General features: G+C 46.9%; 1 protein-coding gene across 6 annotated transcripts in view; it reads left to right on the top strand.

Annotated features, from left to right (window-relative positions):
- The window catches only part of MCPH1 (microcephalin 1), a 228312-nt gene that overhangs the window by 18040 nt on the left and 189936 nt on the right, over positions 1-20336 (top strand). For all 6 annotated transcript variants that reach the window (XM_068532031.1, XM_068532036.1, XM_068532035.1 and 3 more), the window contains exons 4-8: positions 5211-5298; positions 8293-8407; positions 9579-9722; positions 13433-13528; positions 15010-16179. In XM_068532031.1, coding sequence (XP_068388132.1) covers positions 5211-5298; positions 8293-8407; positions 9579-9722; positions 13433-13528; positions 15010-16179 — 1613 coding nt within the window. The remainder of the gene's footprint in view (positions 1-5210; positions 5299-8292; positions 8408-9578; positions 9723-13432; positions 13529-15009; positions 16180-20336) is intronic.

Here is a 20336-nt window from a genome sequence, read left to right as displayed (position 1 = left end):
TTACCCATTCACCTGTTAATGGACGTTTGGGTAGTTTTCAGTTTTTGATTGTTACCAGTAAAGTTCCATGAACAGACTATGTGTGTGACCTTGTATATCTTCCTGCTCCTGGGTCATTACCCAGACTGTTTTCCAAGGCGGTTGTGTCACTTTATGTTCCTACCATCAGGGCACGAGTCTTCACCAGCACTTGGAGTTTGTCAGTCTTTAATTTTAGCTTTTCTAGTGGCTGTGTAGTGGTATTCACGTGTTGTGGTTTTTTTTGGTAGCGGTTTTTTGGGATAAAATTCAGCCAGTGTACAGTTCAGTGGTTTTTAACATACTCACAGAGCTGTGCAGCTACGACCACGATCAGGTGAAAGCTTTCTCATCACCTCAGAACAAAACCTTTGCATCGCTGATCCCTCTATGCCGCCCAGCCCAAGGTAGCCACTGGTCTACTTTCTGTCCCCGTGGATTTGCCTGTCCTGGATGTTTCATGTAAACAGAATCATACAGTATGTGATCTTTGGGCCTGGCTTCTTTCTCATGACCTGATGTTTTCAAGATCCATCCATACTGTAGCCTGTGTCAGAATTTCATTGCTTATGATCAAATAGTATTCCGTTGTATGGCTGTCTCACATTTATCCATATTGTATACGATATGCAGATATTTTCTTCCATTCTGTAGGTTGTCTTTACACTTCCTTTACAGTTTCCTTTGACACAAAAAGATTTTAATTTTGATGAAGTCCAGTTTATTTATTTTTGTTTGTTTCTTGTGCTTTGGTGTCATTTAAGAAACTATTACCAGATCCAAGATCACAAAGATTTACTATCTCTTTTCTAAGAATTGTATAGTTTCGGCTCTTACATTGAGGGTTTTGTCCATCTTGAGTTAGTTTTGTGTACGGTGTGAGGTCGGGGTCTCATGTCTTCTTTCTCATGTGGTTGTCCCACAGTTGTCCCAGCCCCATTTGTTGAAAAGATTTACGTTGTTCTTTCCCCAGAGACTTGTCTTGACCCTCTTGTCAAAAATCAGTTAACCATAAATGTGAGGATCTCATCTGGTTTTAATTATATTTTCCTGATGTCGAGTGCTGAACATAAGATAATGTGCTTAGTGAATCTTTGTGTATTGTCTTTGGTTTAAATCTTTTGCCCATTTTTTTTTTTAAGTATTTTTTTTTAATTAATTTATTTATTTTTGGCTGTGTTGGGTCTTCCTTTCTGTGCGAGGGCTTTCTCCAGTTGCGGCGAGCTGGGGCCATTCTTCATCGCGGTGCACGGGCCTCTGACTGCTGCGGCCTCTCCTGTTGCGGAGCACAGGCTCCAGACGCGCAGGCTCAGTAGTTGTGGCTCACGGGCTTAGTTGCTCTGCGGCATGTGGGATCTTCCCAGACCAGGGCTCGAACCCGTGTCCCCTGCATTGGCAGGCAGATTCTTAACCACTGCGCCACCAGGGAAGCCCCATTTTTTTTTTAAATTGGGTTTTTGTCTTCATAATATTGAGTTGTATGTGATTTTTGTATATTGTACATACTAATTTCTTTGGTCAGATTCACATATTGTAATTATTTTCTCTCAGTCTGAGACTTTTGTTTTCTTTATTGTGTCTTTCAAACTATACAAATTTTTTGTTTTGTTGAAGTCCAGTTTTTCATTTTCTTCTTTGGTGCTTTATGTTTTAACATCCTATCTGAACATCTTTGCCTGCTTCAGAAGCATGAATTTTTTCGTGCATTTTCTTTTAGGAGCTTTAGGTTTAGCTTTTGCGTTTAGTTCTATGATCTGTTTTGAGCTTCTTTTTTTTTTTTTCTTTTTCTTTTTGGTGTGTATGTACACGTATGGTGTAAGATAAAGAGCTCAACAGTGTTTGTCTTTCTACAAACTACTCATTATTCAGAAAATATTTTTGAGTGCTTACTCTCTGCCAGACTTTGGGGTTACAGCTCTAACTAGACAGGCATATTTACTGCCTCCCCGGAACATACTTTTAATGAGGAAGACAAGTTTTGTAAGTGCAAGAAAGGTTTTGTAAAGGCCCTGGAGGGCACAGGAGGCCCCCTGGAGTGGGTTGCCCTGCTTGGGCAGAGCGCTTTTGGGGGGGCCAGGGGGCTCTTGGAGTCGGTGGGAAGCTTTGAGCTGAGGCAAAAAAGACAGCAAAGGAGCCAGTCTTTCCCTGAACTGGGGGACCGTGTCCTGGGGGCAGAAGGTCCGGCCCGAGGCCAGGACAACGCCAGAGGGTCAGTGGCTGGAGTCTAGTGAGAGAAGGAAGCTTTGGGACAGAGACCTGCTCCTTCAGGACCTGGGTGAGGGATTAGAATTTTACCCACATCTGTCTTTATCCTAGTACATCCCCTAAGCGTCAGAGCTACGTAAGGGGTTGCCTGCTAGATGGATTTGCTTGGATGAGTCATCGGGGTTTAAATACGTCCAGAACTGAACTCATTCCTAACCGCTTCTAAACTCCATCTTCTGTCTTGGTCCGTGGTGCTGTTTTCCTGCCTGTTGTGTAAGCCAGAACCCTTTGAATCAGGGTGCTTAGTTTCCCATTGCTGTCCTGTTAGGAAGGGAGAGCTGGGTCCCACACACACCGCAGAGAGGAGAATCAGCTCGTCTTACAAGGCTCACAGCGAAAACACTAGCCCCTTTTTGTCCCAGTTCCTGTTCTCCGGAGGTGTCTTCTTTCCACTCCTGCAGCTCTTTCTAGAGCTCTGACTTACCTCCGGATTCCTCATTACTGTGGCTCCACCGCTGCCTTGATGTTCGTTTTTGATGTTGTCTAATGACTTTTTGGTGTGGAGGTGAGACTTTAGCTTTCCAACTAGCTGCCTTTGGGGGACACACCCCGATGTCCCCATGTACATGCATTTACCGCGTGCATATACTCTCCACACCCCCGTCCCCGTGATTCTTAATCCTCTCATTATTCCAGTGTACGCGATCAATTAAATCAGTAGTTTTATTGACATTATTATGACTGTGAAAGTGGTTTTAGCTGAATCTGAAAATGCACCACAAATACATTTCGTTTCCTGCACATCTTTGTCCTGCCGGAGCTGGGCCTGGTATCCTTAGTCCAGTGTGTCTTCGGTCCGCGGCATCTGAGAACAGAACCCATCACCTCTGCTCCGCTGGAGGAGCGAGTGGGGTGCAGCGGTTAGGAGTAGAGCTGCTGCTCTTCAGACCCACCCTGGCCTCCCTTGAGGTGCGAGGAGAGGAATCCGGACCCTTCTGGTCGACCCACCACCCCCAGCTGCAAGGCTGGGGTTTCCTGTTAGTTTCTCAATCCCCCAGATTCTCTCTTACCTACTCTTTACTTCTGTTGGTTTGTGTCCTTTTGTTTTCCTTTACTGTCATTTGATTGGGGTTTGGCGGAGGGAGGAGAGAGACATGTGCTCAGCCCATCAGATCTAACCAGAGGTCAGGCGTGCGCTGTTTTTATTCCGAAGTGTTGCTCAGTTATGGGTCCCCAGCCCAGCCCCACAGCGTTGCTGAAATCTTTGGCGTCTCCTACCCCACTAGCCCTGGCTGGTCTTGGTGTCCCTGTCCTGGAACTCGTCCCTCAGAGGCACCTGTCCAGGGCCCCTGACACCTTCTCGGGCCCGGGAGCCCTCAGGACGAGGGTGTCATCTTTGCCACTGTCTCCTGACTCCTGTTCATTCACTTCACTCACACCGAGTGCTGGATGTTTTCCCGAAATTTTCACCCTCTTCACTTCGCTGTGCTTTCGTCTCTGCTCCTCCTCCAGACAGAAGACCTGCGTCCTCCCACGTCTGCGTCCTCATCCGATTCAGCCTGTTGGTGGCCTCTGACCTGCAGCCTTTCGTGACCCTGTCCTGTCACCTGCGCCGTCTGGCTTGTGCTCCACCTTGCGGCTCTTCTCTTGTCCCAATAATTGTGCTGCCTTCTTTTTTTTTACATTTTTGACCATTTCTTTCACGTCTGGCCTAATAGAAGACAGTTGCATTCTAACATCTTCTAACATCCGCTTCTGCATCTGGCGTGTGGGGGTGACCCACACCATGTAGGTTCAGCTCCACCGTGTGCTCTTGAGGGTGAGGAGTGGAGCAGGCGGGGGGTGTATGCTTATCACGATAGCAGTAGCTTTGACCTCGCGTCAGGCGTCTTCTGTGTTCACACTTTGAGATTCACAGCTGATGAGTGCTGTTGACATTTTGGTGTGTCATCTTCCAGACTTTTCTTAAAGTGAGAAATACTTCACTGTACAATACCATACACATGCACATTTCATTCTTATTTTAGAGACCTTTCTATATCATTGGGATAGATTTGCCTCATTCTTTTTTTATTGCAGTGTATTTTATTATATTTTCAGCTGTTATTTGTGTACTAAATGTTGAACAGTAATAGTCTTATGAAATATAGTTGGAGACGGGGTTAGGGGCCTTATTTTAAAAAGACTTAGATTGGTGACATGATTTTGTAAACACGGGAGTGATTGATCTGGGTTATGGAGAGATGAATAAAATGTTTTAAGATGAATGTTTCAGTATTATATGAATGAATCAGAAGAGGAGAAACCGTAGGGAAGGAGATCATTTAGAAAATCATTGTAATTGTTTAGATTTGAGCAGCTGAATGCTTAGAAGTGGGTAATGGTCGAGGGATTCCCAAGGCAGGTAGGGAGGTGAAGGGCGATGCGAGAGGGGAAATGGCAGATGTGAGGACAGACGGGCTGTGGAAGCAGGAGGTACAGCTCAGGGTCGCTGGGACCGCAGAGCTAGGTCTCCAGGTGATGGTGGTGCCTTGACAGAAACACACAGGAAGGAGAACTTGGTTTTGGAGGATAGATAAGCTTTCTGGCCTCAATTTCTTTAGGACCCTTCTAGCTCTAGATTATTCATTTTATGGCCTGTTTACTCTTAAATTGTGCCTTGAATAGCGTGTGCTTCATGAGTGCCACACGGTGACCATTTTGGAGTGTTTCATGTCTCACATTATTGCATAAAAATTGTACTTCCTGTACCTGCCTCTCACTTCTCTTCTGCTCTTACACTCAAAAACACCAAATAGAGAAGGTTTTGGAAAATTGAATTTTTATTGCCTTTTGTGTTTGGTAATAAATGTACTTATTTTAAAGGACGTGTCTGTTAGAATGACCTGTGCAGGGATCCCTTTCATTGCTAACTGACACGTGTGCAGATTTAATGCTGTGTGACTCTAATAGGAACATGCCCATTACCGTTTGTTTTGATCACACAGATGCAGGACAGCTGGAGTGCACATTGATGAATCGCTGTTCCCTGCAGCTAATCCCAGTGAACACCTACCAAGCCTAGTGAAAAAAAAAGTAAGTACGGGACTTCAATGTGGACTCTGGCAATCATCAATTTATTCATTTTTTTCTTCCTAGAAAATAAAACTTTTAGAAGTATGTTCAAGAGTTGTCTGAATATTGCTATTGATGGTATTATTCTTCTCACACAGCATTTTTTAATGAGTTATAGAGCTTACTTTATCCCATGAATGCTTTGATGTAGCTTGTGATAAATGGAAGAGACTGTTTGTCCAAAGGAGAACTAAAAGTTGCCAAGAAACCAGCATTCTTTCAGGTGCTCTGGTAACTACTTCAGGATTCAGGTTGTTAACGTCTGTAGTAAAATACATTTGATCTGTTTGGCCGGAAAATCTCAAAAGTCTGAGGCAGAAATAGCCAAGTGTGCACAGTTATTTATTACAGAAAATCTGTGCAAATATAAAGATGCTGCTTTCCTTTGAGGTCTGGTTCACATTTGAACCACAGCCCTTTTGGTTTTTTTTTATTATTTGAAAGTTTTAATTGATTTCTGTATCTGAGGGTAAACTGTTCACTGTGACACATCAGTCACTTTGTTGTCACGTGAGAATCCCTGTTGGAGAGAAGATTTACAGACTTTCTCCACACTGAGTGAGGCAGAGGAGAGCTGTCGATTAGGGAAGACATTCCCGTGGATGTCTCCAAGTTTTCTGAAATAGTAAATCCTGTGTCTCCATCACATTTCATCTCGGACAAGCTGGAACGCACCCGGGCGGTGATGGAAACTCACTTGTCTCCGTCCAGATTGTGTCGGACGGTAGTGAAATGGAGCGTCTCATGACTCTGTGATAGACCAGCAGCAGCTGGTAATACGTTGAGTGAACACAGATCAGGCATATCGCTCCTAATTTCCCTTCCCTCAAAATAAGCAGTTTTCAGCTTGACTTGGGTCCTTGCTGATCAGGTAGTCTTCAGTACAAGTGCTTTGAGTGAATACGTCACGTGTACTGTTTGGTGGGTTGCTTTTTCTCCTTCACTTAACCGTGTGTTTTCATATCAGTGTGTGTACGCGGCTCTACTTCCTTCTGCTTTGTGTTAGACAGCGTGAATGTGTCTTGGATTCATGCACCCTTAGATCATTGACGATTTTTACTAAGTATGCTGTTTGTGTGATGTATTTGAGTTTATTTCTGCAAGCGGAATATCTAGAAAGGGACTTAGAGTTCCACCAGCAGTGTACAAGGGTACTTTTTCTTAACACTGACCAATGCTGGATATTATTCATCTTTTAAATTTTTCCTAATCTGAAGCATTAATAATGTCTGCTCATACCCTTCACCACTTAAGTCCCTACAAACATTCCCTTTCCTTCCTTTCTCCAAATGCAGTTGCAGATTAAACCTGACTCCAGACCTTATTCTTTTGGTCTTTGGGGAGGGTCTCTGCTTCGCTCCCCTCACTCTGCTGCCAGCCTGACCCTCTTGTTTGCTGTTCTTCAAACATACCACGTTTGTCTGTGTTTTAGAGCCATTGCATTGTCTGTCCCTCTGTCTGGAACACACTTCCCCCCATCCATCCACAGAAGGTTCTCTGACTTCCACAGGGCTTTGTACTGCTGGTCCTTTCTCACTAAGCACCGGCTCACTCCCCTGTCTACAGTGGTAGGTCCTTCCCACCGTGCCAGCCGTCCTGAGCCCCCGGCCTGCTTTTTCCTTGTTATAGTACTTGGCCCTTGCTAACATACTGCAGAAGTGCGGGCAGCCGGCCTCTCGCGAAGACCCCAGAACCCTGCGTGGCGGTGCTTCCGAGCCCACAGAGCGCCTGCTGGTCACCTGCCCCTGTTCTAACTGCGTTACCTCTGCTAGCGACGGGGCCCTCCCACTGGTGATGGGCAGTGTTGACGAGCTTTGGGGGTACAAACGCCCCGAGCGCCAGAGGCCCATAGTTACAAAGCAACGCTGTTAATTAGTGCCTTGCATGCTGTCCAGGTACTTTGGCAAAAACAGTTCAGGCCGGCTCCAGGCCTGCTGGAACTAATCCTCCTGACACACATACGATGTAGTTTACTTATTTATTATGTGTATTTTCTGTCACTCCTTCATAGAGTATAAGCTCCCTGATGCAAGGATCTTTTTTTGTTTCCAGACCAGTGACTGACACACAATAACATTTTTGTTAAATGATGAACGAGTGCGTTACTAACAGATAGAGCAGGGTGCTGAACAAGAGCACAGTGTAGCAGCAGCCTTGACTGGCTAAGAAGTTCTTCCTTTAAACTGGGACGCACGTGAACACACTTGGGCTGGGCGCCTAAAGAGGCCTGGACAGAAGACACGCTTCCCTAGCGTCCTTCAGAGACCCTCGGGTGTAGGAGTAACCGTAGGTGAAGTTGGTGTCAAGCTCAGCTTTTGTATTTACGGTGGCGACCTGCCCAGATGGGCTCTTCCGCAGGGGACCTGGGGGCCTGCGGTATAAAAAGTGCTAGGAGACGTGAGGACGGTAGGGTGAGACGGTGACCTGGACGCCACGTGTCCGAGGTTTCCTCATTCCCTACACTTTGGACGCGTGGTCACAGGTTTTGTTTTTTACTGGCTGAATGGAGTTGCTGTGATGTAAAGACAGTAAGACAAGGTTAAATAATGGTTCTCTTCTTTGGTAGTTATAAAGTAATCACTTTTGTGTTTTGTTACTGTGTCATGACTTTATGGGGGGGGAGATAGATGTCAAAGTAGCAAAAAATAAGGAAAAGGAGACTAATTTCGTTTAAGAATCTTCATGGAAACTAAGAATGCTGGGGTCCTGAAAATGCCTCAGAAAACATAGCTACTTAGTGTGTAGCTCTTTATTCAGTCTGAAAATTCTGTCCATATTCTTAGAGTTATAGGAAGAATAAACATTACAAATTCACATATAGTGAAGAAATATCTCTTTAAGTAGGTTGTATTATGGATGTTACAAAAGATATCAGGAATGTGTATGGAAGGGCTCTTTTCCTGTCTTACACAATCGCAATACAGTATTATTTTTTTTAATGTCCTTTTTGTACAGCGCAAGTGTATGCAGCCCAAAGATTTTATTCCTAAAACACCAGAAAACGATAAAAGACTGCAAAAGAAGTTTGAGAAAATGGCTAAAGAGCTGCAACAACAGAAAACCACTCTGGGTAAGCTGAGAAATGTAGGGCAGTCCCTGGTGCTTGTGTCTGTACTTCTGAAGCAGCAGAACTGAGCAGAACCCTTAGCCTGCATGGTGCTGCCCGATGCCTTTCCAGAACATTGGCTGAACCCTTTGCCCTTGCGCTCGGGCATCCCACTGCCTGATGAATCGAGTCTCTCGGTGCCGTGCTGGTGCCTCCCTGACAAATGCCGCGTGACCGTCTGGTCTGCTGCCCCAGACAGACATGGAGTTCTCCTTGGCATCTGTCCACCCTGAGGCCTGTCACCCGCCTGGACCTCAGACCTGCTCTGAAGTGGTCTCCCAACTCCTCTGCCCTCTTCGCCCAAGCCTGCAGCACCCCATGCGGGCATCCGGCAGCGCCTTGGCTGGCCTTCCCGCCGCTGTGTCCTTAGCTTCTACCTCCCTGCTTCAGCCAGAAGGGTGCACATCCGAGCTCACGTGGACACCCCGCCCGGGCTTTAACGGTCCTCAGTGTCGTCCTAAGGAAAAGACACTTAGGGTAAAATCCTGTACTTCACGTGTCCTACAGCCGCCCACGTCCTCTCTGATCTGCCTGCCCTGCAGCCTCACCTCAGCTCTGCCCCTCTCTGCTGTCAGCCTTCATACCTCTGCCATTTGGCCATCTTTCCTGCACCAGCGATAGTGTATTTGAAAAGAATTCAGCAAAATGGTAATGGTAGATTTTAAAAAGTTCTCTTTTTAGACCAAATTTATGTCTGAATTGTCTTTTAAAAACTACAACTATAAGGTATTAAAGATTCAACTAACGTATGTCTGCATATTGCCAGAAGTGCAGTAAAAGTTGTGCAGGCCTAAGAGTTGCAAAGGAGAGGCTACTGAATGATTTGTTGTGGTCTGTTTTTTAAGCGGGGCGGGACAGCTGGTCAGGGTCCTAAAGTTCTTTCATTACCTGCAAGGTGTGGATTCCAGGAAGCACACCACTGTTCACCCCACTACTGAGCCCCTTATTTCATGGCTCAAGGATCCTCTGACCCCCTTCCTGCCGCCGAGTTCACGTGCGGGACTGTGTGTGTGTCTGTCAAAAGGGAAGAGGAACCCATGGAGTAGGGGACAAGGGGTGTCCTTAAGAGGAATCATATTGTTGAAGGAGGAAGGCATTTTTTTGAGATTAAAACTGGGTTTTTGTTTCTTTTCAGGTAATGATGCTCCTGTTCTCTTGTTCGAAGCTAATGGCTCCCTGGTGTACAGTCCCCCAGTTAGAATCTGCAGTGGCCACCACAGTGCAGCGGGGAAGAGACTGCAGGCGACGCAGGCGAAACGGGAGGATCTTTTCCCCACCTGTAAGTGACACTTCATGCGATGGAAATTATGACGTAGGTGAATACATTGTGGAAAGGGGTTTTTTTTTCCTTTACATAATATTTTAGTGAATTTAGATGATAATTTTTTTTTTACCTCTATCAGCGTAGACTTTGTTGATATTTTCTTCCAGAAAATCTTATGCTTGGTTAAGATTTTTAAAGAGTATATTGGGTATGTAGTATTCTCCAGGTTTAAAATCCTGTTCTTCCTTTGTAATTTTTCATATATTCGGGACTTTTCTTTCTTTTTTTAAAAAATTAATTGGGCCCCTCTTTTGAAGGAGTTTGCTTTAGATTAAGTATCTAATGCTTCAGTTTATGTTTTCCTTTATTTCTTTTATCTTGAAAATTTTTAAGTAATATACAGGCACATTTTCATAAAACGTTGACCAGTAGTACATCGTTTGTAGTAAACATCCATCTTGATTCCCACCTCATTCTCCTCTGCCCCTGGGTAACCCGTGTTTTATGTTGATGTGTTTCTCCAGATCTTTTTCAGTGGGTCACATGTCTGTGTATACATGAAAAATATAAGGCTTCTGTATTTTTCTCTGTGGTGGTATAACTTTTCTTTACCTAAATTGGATCATGGCATACCTCTTATTTTCAGCTTTCTTTTTTTACTGAAAAGTGTATTGGTGTGGACCTACATCTTTTTAAAATTTTTTATTTTTAAAGATGTTGCATAGTAGTCTAGAGTTTTGATATTGAATCATCTGTCTGTTGGATATTTTTCCATTTTTTCTTTCTTTTTTTTTTTTTTATTTTTGGCCTCGCCTTGCAGCTTGCGGGATCTTAGTTCCCCGATGAGGGGATTGAACCGCAGGTCCCAGGAGTCCTAGCCATTGGACCACCAGGGAATTCCCCCAATTTTTATTTATTAGAAACAGTGCTGCAGTTTTTATTCTTTTTAAACTACACGGTGTGGTGGTTCTTGCTTTTTATGTAACCGTTTTCCTCTCTGGACATAAGGCTTTTCCCCCCACTGTTTACTGTTATAACCCACACGCCAGTGGACATGCTTCTGTATGAATCTTTACGTTCCTCTGTATTTCATGTATTGCAATAATAATTCATAAAGGCAAAATTTAAAAATTTTGGTAGATATTGTCAGATTGCCCTTCAAAAAGTTTGTGCCATTTTACCCTTTGCCAGTTGTTTATAAGAACTGCAGTTTCACACCCTTGGGAAACTAGATTGAGTAAGATACACGAACTCTGTGTTGTTTGTCATGATGCAGTGACTTTTGAGAAACAAATATTACGTTTAAGGTAGACAAATCTGTTCCGTTTGTCTTTTCCTTCTGGCCTCTAGGATTCCTGTGATGCTTAGAACTCCTCCACCACAAGGTGTCAAAATTGTTGTATTTTCTGCTATTACTTGTATGGTTTATTTTTAAGGTTAGTTGTTTCATCTGTCCTGAATTTATATCTGTATATTTATGCAGTGGGCACGTGTATCAGTTAAGGTTAGTTGTGGCCGCCGATAACAGATAAATGCAAAAACCAGTGGCCGCGCTTAGATAGAGTTGTGTTTCTCTGTCCTGCCAAAGAAAGAGGCCGGCAGGGTTTGGGGAGGCTTCCCGCCTGGCCTCCCCGGAGCCAGCTCCCTGCAAGCAGGCGGCCCCACCAGCTCCTGCCTCCTGCTGCTGCCGAGCGCCGCCGGCCAGAGCGCGGTCCTGTGGCTCTTCCTGCTTGCAAGCTAAGTGCGGCCATTTATGGCCCAGGAGCTGCAAAGGCAAAACACCGCTCTGGACGAGCCAAGAACTACAGTACAGTTCTTCGTGTCTGTACATCTAATTTAATCTGCCAGTTTAATTTATAATGGGCAGTGGCATTCAGGATGGCATGGCTAAGGGGACTGCAGTAGTTTTAGCCTAGGAAGTAGGAAACAAAATACAAGTCACCTACAGGGCACTGCAAGCAAGACTGAAGTGTAGTCTTAACTAGGGTGTGTGTCTGCGCTCATAAAATCAGGGTCTGTTGTAAGAGGCAGGTGGGAATGGCCACTGAGCTAGGTAACTAGCAGCGTTCCAGGGGACTCTCCAGATTGTTTCGACAAATCATTATATATGTGTGCAAACTAATTTGCCTTGGACTTTATTCCACTACTTTGCAGTGTTAATTCTGCTACGTAACTGCCTCCCGCAGTTAAGTTTAAATTCAGCAGTCGAAAATGTTATCTGTGTGCTTACCTTTCTTATCTTGGTTTATTCTCATTTTCTAATTGTTCACCTAAGTTTTCTCAGAAGTGTATCCTTTTCAGTCTCCTCAAAAAACATCTCTGACCGTGAGACCGAGATCTCTCTTTTGTCTCTGGTCTGTTGCATGCACAGCCTTTGAAGGTGACGCCTGTGGCCTTAGCTGTTGAATCGCTGATCTCCTGGATGTTGTTCTGTGAAACCTCCGCCCTCCGGACACTTGGGGCTGCATAGTTCTTTGTTGCTGGGGCCGTCCTGCACCTGGCAGAGTGTTCGCAGCGTCCCTGGCCCCTGCCCACTAGAGGCCGGCAGCATGGGGCCGTCCTGCGCCTGGCAGAGTGTCCGCAGCGTCCCTGGCCCCTGCCCACTAGAGGCCGGCAGCATGGGGCCGTCCTGCGCCTGGCAGAGTGTTCCGCAGCGTCCCTGGCCCCTGCCCACTAGAGGCCGGCAGCATGGGGCCGTCCTGTGCCTGGCAGAGTGTTCGCAGCGTCCCTGGCCCCTGCCCACTAGAGGCCGGCAGCATGGGGCCGTCCTGCGCCTGGCAGAGCGTTCCGCTGTGTCCCTGGCCCCTGCCCACTAGAGGTCGGCAGCATGGGGCCGTCCTGCGCCTGGCAGAGTGTTCCGCTGCGTCCCTGGCCCCTGCCCACTAGAGGTCGGCAGCATGGGGCCGTCCTGTGCCTGGCAGAGCGTTCCGCAGCGTCCCTGGCCCCTGCCCACTAGAGGCCGGCAGCATGGGGCCGTCCTGCGCCTGGCAGAGCGTTCCGCTGTGTCCCTGGCCCCTGCCCACTAGAGGTCGGCAGCATGGGGCCGTCCTGTGCCTGGCAGAGCGTTCCGCAGCGTCCCTGGCCCCTGCCCACTAGAGGCCGGCAGCATGGGGCCGTCCTGCGCCTGGCAGAGTGTTCCGCTGCGTCCCTGGCCCCTGCCCACTAGAGGTCGGCAGCATGGGGCCGTCCTGTGCCTGGCAGAGCGTTCCGCAGCGTCCCTGGCCCCTGCCCACTAGAGGCTGGCAGCATGGGGCACAGTCCACCCCAGCCCCACCCGCGATGTCCAGCAGCATCCGCAGGCGCCAGGCCGCCCCTGGTAGAGAACCACCGCTCTGGTCATAGAGGCAGCTGTCTGTGATCATCATGAGAAAAGCCTTGATCATTGAGCAGTGAGACTGACTGAAAGGTTCTCTTTACCCGTATCGAGCTTCTGCTGAAGTCTAGGCCGGCCGACTTTCCAAGAGCCCTTCCAACTTTTATTATCCTAGGATTCTGTGCCTTTTTTATGGTATGATTTGTATAAATTATATTTTAATGATTCTCATCATCTGTAATAGATTTGAGTAAGAAGTCTAGAATAGCACGTATTAGGAATAAGTCCTCTGTGTGTGTGTGTGTGTGTGTGTCAGTGACACAAGAGTGGAATGAGTGGACCTAGTACTGGCTTCATCTACTACCAGAGATCAGAGCTGTCATTTAATGAGGAGTTTTGATTATGTTTTCAGCTTCCCAGATGGTTGAAAAGTCTGACGATAACACCGTTAACTCTCTGTGTGAAGCATCTTTGAACCTTTCACATGGTTGTGATACTTTGTGTTCAGGTAAAACTTTTTAACAAAAGCTTTGTTTTGTGCATGGTTTATTCTTTAATATCTTTGGTGTGTGTGGAAATTATTTGCCCACGTATCTTAAATAGTCGCCATCTTTTTATTTCATACCTGATGCATGCGTTGCCTGTAAGTTGGAAACAAGTGACGACAGTCACTAGCTCAGTTTCATCGTTGGCTGTGCTGTGGGCGGGCGCTGCTCGCGTGTCTGTATCTCGTCTGATTCTCCCGTTAGCCCCGTGACGCAGGTGCCGTCGTTGTCCTGCTCCTGCCGGTGAGAAAGCCCGGCCAGAGAGAAGTCAGACGGCTCGTAAGAGGTCACACCATTTGTGAGCGGCTGACCCGGGCTCCGAAGTAGGCAGTCTGACTTCAGAATTTACTCTCTTATGCCGTGTCCTGCTGCTTGCCAGCCTTTTGAAAAGTGAGCTAAGCTTATTCAGCTGCTAAAATTAAACATGTCCTATGTCTCCAGCTGCCGACTTAAGAGACACGCAGCACCACCCGCCCGCTGGGCTTCTCTCTGCTCCCTGGGGGCTGCCCCTCTCCTCCCTCTTTAAAAGCAGAGCCTTAGTGGTGTCAGTCAGTAAGTTAAGACACCTCTGTTGCCTCTGGTGTGGAGTTTCTATAAACTGGGGCTCCTCCATCTGTTCAGCAAGCGCCGAGCCCCTATCAGAGGAGCCAGTGCTGGGCGAGCGGCTCCAGATTCCAGAAAGCCGTGTCTGTGCTGGGGGCGTCTAGGCCGGGGAGGGGGGCGGATAGGAGTATAAGCGCAGGGTGCTGACACACACGCTCTTCAAGGTTTGGGTGCAACTCTGGGTGGCAGAGGAGGGCGTGGGTGACCAGAGCTGGTGGAGTCTGGGAGGATTTGCAGGGGTTCTGACGTCCGAGGTGGGTTTCGAAGGAAGGGTAGTGTTTATCCAGGTTAGAGCGTGCAACAGGGGGAGTATAAACCCAGCTTTCAGGAGCTTCGCGGAGCTTCGCGTTACCCTCAGGAAACATGTAAGAAGTTGTGTGCAGAGTCAGAACCCTGAGATACGCCAGGCGGCTCCTGACATATAAATACAGAGTGAGGCCTTCGGCAGGCGGCAGGGAGTCTGGGCGGCCGAGTCCATCGTGGTCGACTAGAGCCTGAACGCATGGTCCTTCCTCCTAGGACAGTGGGCCTCCTCGAGGCTTTAGTGACGGGGCGCGGCGCTCTTTGTGGAGCGGGGCACCCGGGCGTGAGAACGTGCAGAGCGCTACTGCCTCTCGGACCCCACCTTGTTCCGCGCCCACGGGGAAGCCCGGGCCCCTGGCTAGCAACGCCGGCCGGGAGGGCGTCCTCGCCTGTCGTGAGAACTGGGCATGGGCGCTGCCCTTCCGAACCAGGAGCTGGGCTTAGCAAGTGCCGCTTTATCACGTTGCGGGTGGACTGAGAATTAGTTTTGTAACAGTGTAAACCATTAAAAAGTTGCTTCTTTATTAATGTTTTCCAGAGGACTTCTTTGCTGGTGTTCTACACTTGTCTTTTGATGATCTTTGTGGGAGCTCTGGATGTGGGACTCAGCAGAGGAAATTGGGCGGATTCCTTGATGAAAGTAAAAGCGCTGCGTGTGCTTCCTCAGCTGTGTTGAAAACGAGCAGTGTCCGTCCGCCAGCATCTCCCGGTTCCCTCGGTCAGTTAACCCTTCACCAGTCCCCCGGCAGTCTTTCCAAGGGAGACACCCACGGGCAGAGGGGTGCTGCGGGCCAAGCCATCACCCCCGACGCGAAGCCAGCGTGGGAGCCGGCTCGGGGGGTGTTCGACGGGAAGAGGGGCCTGTCTCCTACGTCATCTGTAACAAAAGAGCCCCCCAGGGGCCCTTCATGTCCCCAGAGCTCCTCAGCCACGGGAAGAAGGGTGTCGGCGAACTCCAGGCCACCCCCGGAGGAGAGACTGAGGAAGAGGCGGTCCCTCGGGTGGCCCCCCGCGCCCCGGCTGCAGCCGGAGAACAGCCCGAAGTGCGCGAGCCGCTCTGCCGTTGAGACTCTGGGCCGCGGGGAGTCCTCGTACGATGATTACTTTTCTCCCAATAATCTCAAGGAGAGGGACTCGGAGAGCCTCCTTCCCGGGGTCCAGCCGCCCGCCGGCCCTGCCCTGCTCCACTGCACGAGGAGCCTTTCCAGGAGGGAGAGGACCAGCCTCCTGGAAAGGGCTGACTTTTCCTGCATCGGCAGAAACCCCAGGTCAGCCGATGGTACCTACTCAACAGTGAAGGCTGGCTTCCGTCTCCAGAAACCTGCAAACTACGGAGCTGATCTGGGCTTGAGCAGCGTGACTTCTAAGGAAACGCCTGCTGCCAAAGGGACCCTAGGGGACTGTCCCCGGGCCGAGGCTCAGAGACGGGGAGACGCCCGCCTGGGCGGGAGTGACTCTCCCCATACCCTCGACGGACTCACTCCTCAGAAGGGACATCGAGGTGATTTTACTCCTTTGAAAGGAAGCAATAAAGAAATGAAAGGATGGATTGACATAAAAAGCACACAGAAAGAAGATACTCCTTCTAAAATGGTGAATTCCCCTGAAGGTGAAGCACTAAGTGATTATAAGCTAAACTGTGCAGGCGACTGTGATGTGGAAAAGTCTGCAGAGGCCAGGGAAGAGTTACCCCGAGGATGCAGTGAAAGTATGTGCATCTCCTGTTACCAGTCTCTCCACTATAGGAACATGCAGTAGTGCGTCCATCTTCCACGTTTATCACAACTTTTTCATAATTAAAATTTCCTTTTTTCCCTTTTTTTAAACTTTAAAGAATGTATGTTTGATATTTACAGCGATAAATTCTTTAACTTCTTGAGGAGTAGACGGCTTACCGCCCCATGGAATTTCTAGGTTCCTTGGTGAAACCTGTTATTAGGAATACATTTCTCTAAGTCTTATAGGTGAAAAAGAAAAAGTGATGTCTGGATGTCTTGTGTGAGTAATGGACTAGAGTGAGCGCTTTTCCTTGTTTCAGTGCAGCCTGTCACTGCAGCATCACTGCACAGAGGCACGCGAGTGGAGGTCTTCTGAAACTACCAGTTTGTAATGGTGAGGCTGTTTATTTTAGAAGGGAAATTGAGGAGTGTAAGCCATTCATTCTGTTAAGAAAAGATAAATAAATGTGGAAATAAGTTATCAATATTTATTTTTGAAGAAACTGGGCAATGTTAGCTATGAAGAAATTTTTTTTTAAGTATTTTGTTTAAATAGTTCATTGTAACAGGCCTTATTAGATTTCTATTTATTTGCTTTAAGCATGTCATTTAAATAGATATATTCCTATCTGTAATTTAATTGTAACCATAGTAATGAACTATGTCATTATAGCAAAAGTAGCAACAATTTTGCACTTTCTGATTATAAGCACAGACAGGTTTCAGCAGTCAAAAGTGAAGAAATCTTGAACTTAAACCATCTTCACCTAAAGATTGGGTTAAAATTTCGATAAGGCCAAGTTTATTCTTCATTGTTTCTCTACTCCTTGAATCATTTTAACCACGCTTTTCAAGTTGGAGAAGTTATATGGATTGAAATAATCACAGATGTATTGCATATCTTTTCCTTGGGTATGAACTCCCCGAAATCATCTCACAAAAAGAATTTAATTTGTATATCATTAACCTTCTTTTTATGTCTGAGCTTTCTGATATATATAAAACTTTATTATATATTTATAAAATATATAAAATTTGACATAAAACTATGTTTTATGTTCCATTAGGGTTAGTATGTGTTTTCAAAATATTTATTTTAAAATTATGTCAAGGCTAAACTTAATATAACACAGTGGGTGTACAGAATTATTTTGGTAGCTAAGAATATCCTGTTCTTGAAGCTTACATTCTCATTCTTCTCAGTTTTCATCTTGTGTGTTCTTTCAGCTTTTGAATAATACCTAATGACGTGCAAACATAAGTCAAGTAAAAAAAAAAAAAAAAAAAAAAATCTGCTTTCAGGTGGTGTGGAGCACCGTGCAGCCCAGCGTTGCGCCCAGCGTGACGGTCCTGCTCCCGGGCTCACCGCCACGCCCAGGTCCCCGTGGGGTCTGGGGCACGTGTGCTGAGGGGTCACGGGCTGCAGGCAGGGCCCTGGCGTAACTGAACCTCAGAGACGGAATCGGATATTCTGTGTGCTCTAACGTAAGGACATGTAGATTCGCCTTGTTTTACGTCATCCCAAGAGAGAAAATCATTGAATTTAGGACAGGAAAAGACTTAGCTATTGTCTAGCCTAAACCTAGCCCTTTGTTTTATGGTGGTAAAGTCAAGACCCACCGATGTCTTAGATGGTCCACAGTCAGCCCACCTGGCATCCCACCTCTCTCTGGGACCCCCCCCCCCCCAGGTAAAGGCACATGGCCTGCGGGCTACCTTAGACGTTCGTAGATGCCGAAATTGCGAAGCGGTGAAGCCCACTCTACTTCAAGCTGTACCTCTCCAAATCTTTTATGTTGCAATAAAAGTCTTTTTTCAATTTCTGTTTCCGTTCACTTTTACTCATCGCCCTTGTCAGTGTCTAAGATAGATAGTGTGCAGCAAAGGTTGTGAGAAGAGGTTACAAAGACACTCAGTGATAAACGTTAACAGAACAAGAATGGAGAGAGAAACTTCTGATTTTTAGAAAAACAATAACCTTTGAAATCATATTAACCAATAATTGTTTTCTTTCTAAGCTTTTCATTCTCTAGTTTCATAAAAATACACAAATACATGCTCAGTGTAAGAGAAACTGCTAAAAAGGGTAAAATCATCCTGTCCTGCTCTCCTCATCTACCCCTTTTCGTTAGTTCATTTAACAGGGGTTTTTGTGCACCTGTTGTGTCCCAGGGTCCCTTCTAGTTCCCAGGGAGACGGCAGAGAAGGAGGCAGCGCCCCCCCCCGCCCCCCCAGAGGTTACATTCTAGTGAGGAGGAGGGGACAGTAAGTGTACGTCAGCATCATGCCAGGTATCACGCCGCGTGAGACAAGTGCGCTGGTTAGGTTAGGGAAGGCCTCTCGGAGGAGGTGACGTTGGCTCACAGGCCTGGGCGTGGGAGAAGAGGTACCTTGTGGCTGGGGATCATGTTTCAGCCTGAGGAAACAGCAAGTGCAAATGTCCTGAGGTAGAAAATGCCCACAAGCGCCGCAGGGAAGCCACCGTAGCGACAGCTCTCTGGGCTGAGGGAGACCGGGAGGAAGTGCAGTCAGAGAGGCCCCGACAAGCCTGGGGTGGCTTTGTTTTGTTTTCAAGTGTGATGAGGAGCCACTGGCGGGTTTTAAGCGGGGAGTAACCAGTTGTGATTTTTGTTTTGGACGTAACCCTGAGAGTGTCCGCTAGAGGCAGTCCGCCAGCAGTTGTGTTTCCTTCCAGACATTGTGTGTGTGTGTGTGTGTGTGTACAAACACACAAGTGCAAGATGATGTTTTAGGGGAATTTTATCGCATACATAGGATTACATTATCCTATTGCCTTAAAATCTGGTTTTTTGAAAAATATGTTTCCATATCAGTATCAACAGAGCAATAGATCTACCTCATTTTAAAATATGTTTCAGGAGTCAATGAAATTTTTCTATAATGAGTCATATAGTAAATGTTTTAGACTTTTCTGGGCCAGGAGGCAAAAATCAAGGTACGTAGGTAGGTATACAATGAGAAAAAGACATTTTTACAAAATTTTTATCGGCTAAACTCAAAGTTGAGTACAACTTTTTTGTAATACAAGTCTAATGAGAGTAGAATTCTACTTTGGGGGAGGAATAACTTAATTGGGGTTCAGATTGAATGATCTCATCAAAATTGATTGCAAATGTTTATTAAGGCTGACGTGTAATAAGATTTTACGTATTTCACCTTGGAAAGTGCCGTTTCACACGGATAGGCTACCACCCCCGAAGCAGGCGGGTTTCATCGAGCGCATGCTTGCCTAGGAAAGATCTACAGGCTTTTATTAGCGTGTCCCCTGCGTGTGCCCTGTAGCAGGTCCTCCCGGTGCAGGTGAAGCTCTTCCGTGTGCAGTCGTGTGGGTTTTGAGTAAATCCCCTTTGCTCTTGCCTCAAGGTCTGTAAAACGTTGCTGGAACTGGAGCTTGCTTGTGGGAGATACATCCACATCAAATTAGCACGGCACTGGAGATCTTCTAACTTCTGGCACCGCAGGACAGGAAGTATGTAAAGCTGCTCGATGTCACTTACGTGTGGAAATGGCTTTCCACCCCCTGTGGCATTGCTGACCACAGCTCTTCAGATGACCACCTGAGGTCGGTTTTCACTGTCAACTAGTTAAAGCCGATTCATCATCCTGAATTAGCGCACAGCTTGGCCGATGCTCGTTTCTCAGTAACAAAGGTGGCCGGAGTGGTTCCACGGGTGCCGCGTGGCCACCGGCAAGAGCAGAAAGAAAGACTTTCCACGCCCACGCCCTCACTCTGGTCCCTTGGTCTGAGAGAGGCTTTGCTGTGGATGATGGAATTGCATGTCAGCACAGACACGTGCCTTATCTAAACAGTTTGGCCATGTCCAATTATTAGGTTCTTTTTGGTGAATAATAGTTGCCAGTAGAGGTTGATGAAGGCTAGTTTGCCCTCTTCTGCAAGCTCTGTCTACCAGCTCTTATTGAAAGCAAGTCTCCAGACACGCAGATATTATAAAACATTGGCATGCAGATGGGGAACTGTCCACAAATCAGACCTATAAGCTGAAGTCCCAGGTCTTGTCCTTTAAGTTAACTGTACCTGATCTGAAAGGTTTAGTAGAGGCAGATGGGATTCTCGGGGCTCATTTCTGGAAACTGGTCAGCATCAGGCCACTAGATAACCCTCAGC

This window comes from Eschrichtius robustus, chromosome 21 (assembly GCF_028021215.1).
Source record: "Eschrichtius robustus isolate mEscRob2 chromosome 21, mEscRob2.pri, whole genome shotgun sequence".
Lineage (NCBI taxonomy): Eukaryota > Metazoa > Chordata > Mammalia > Artiodactyla > Eschrichtiidae > Eschrichtius > Eschrichtius robustus.
Note: the sequence above shows the minus strand (reverse complement) of the source record. Positions and strands in the feature narration are given on the sequence as shown.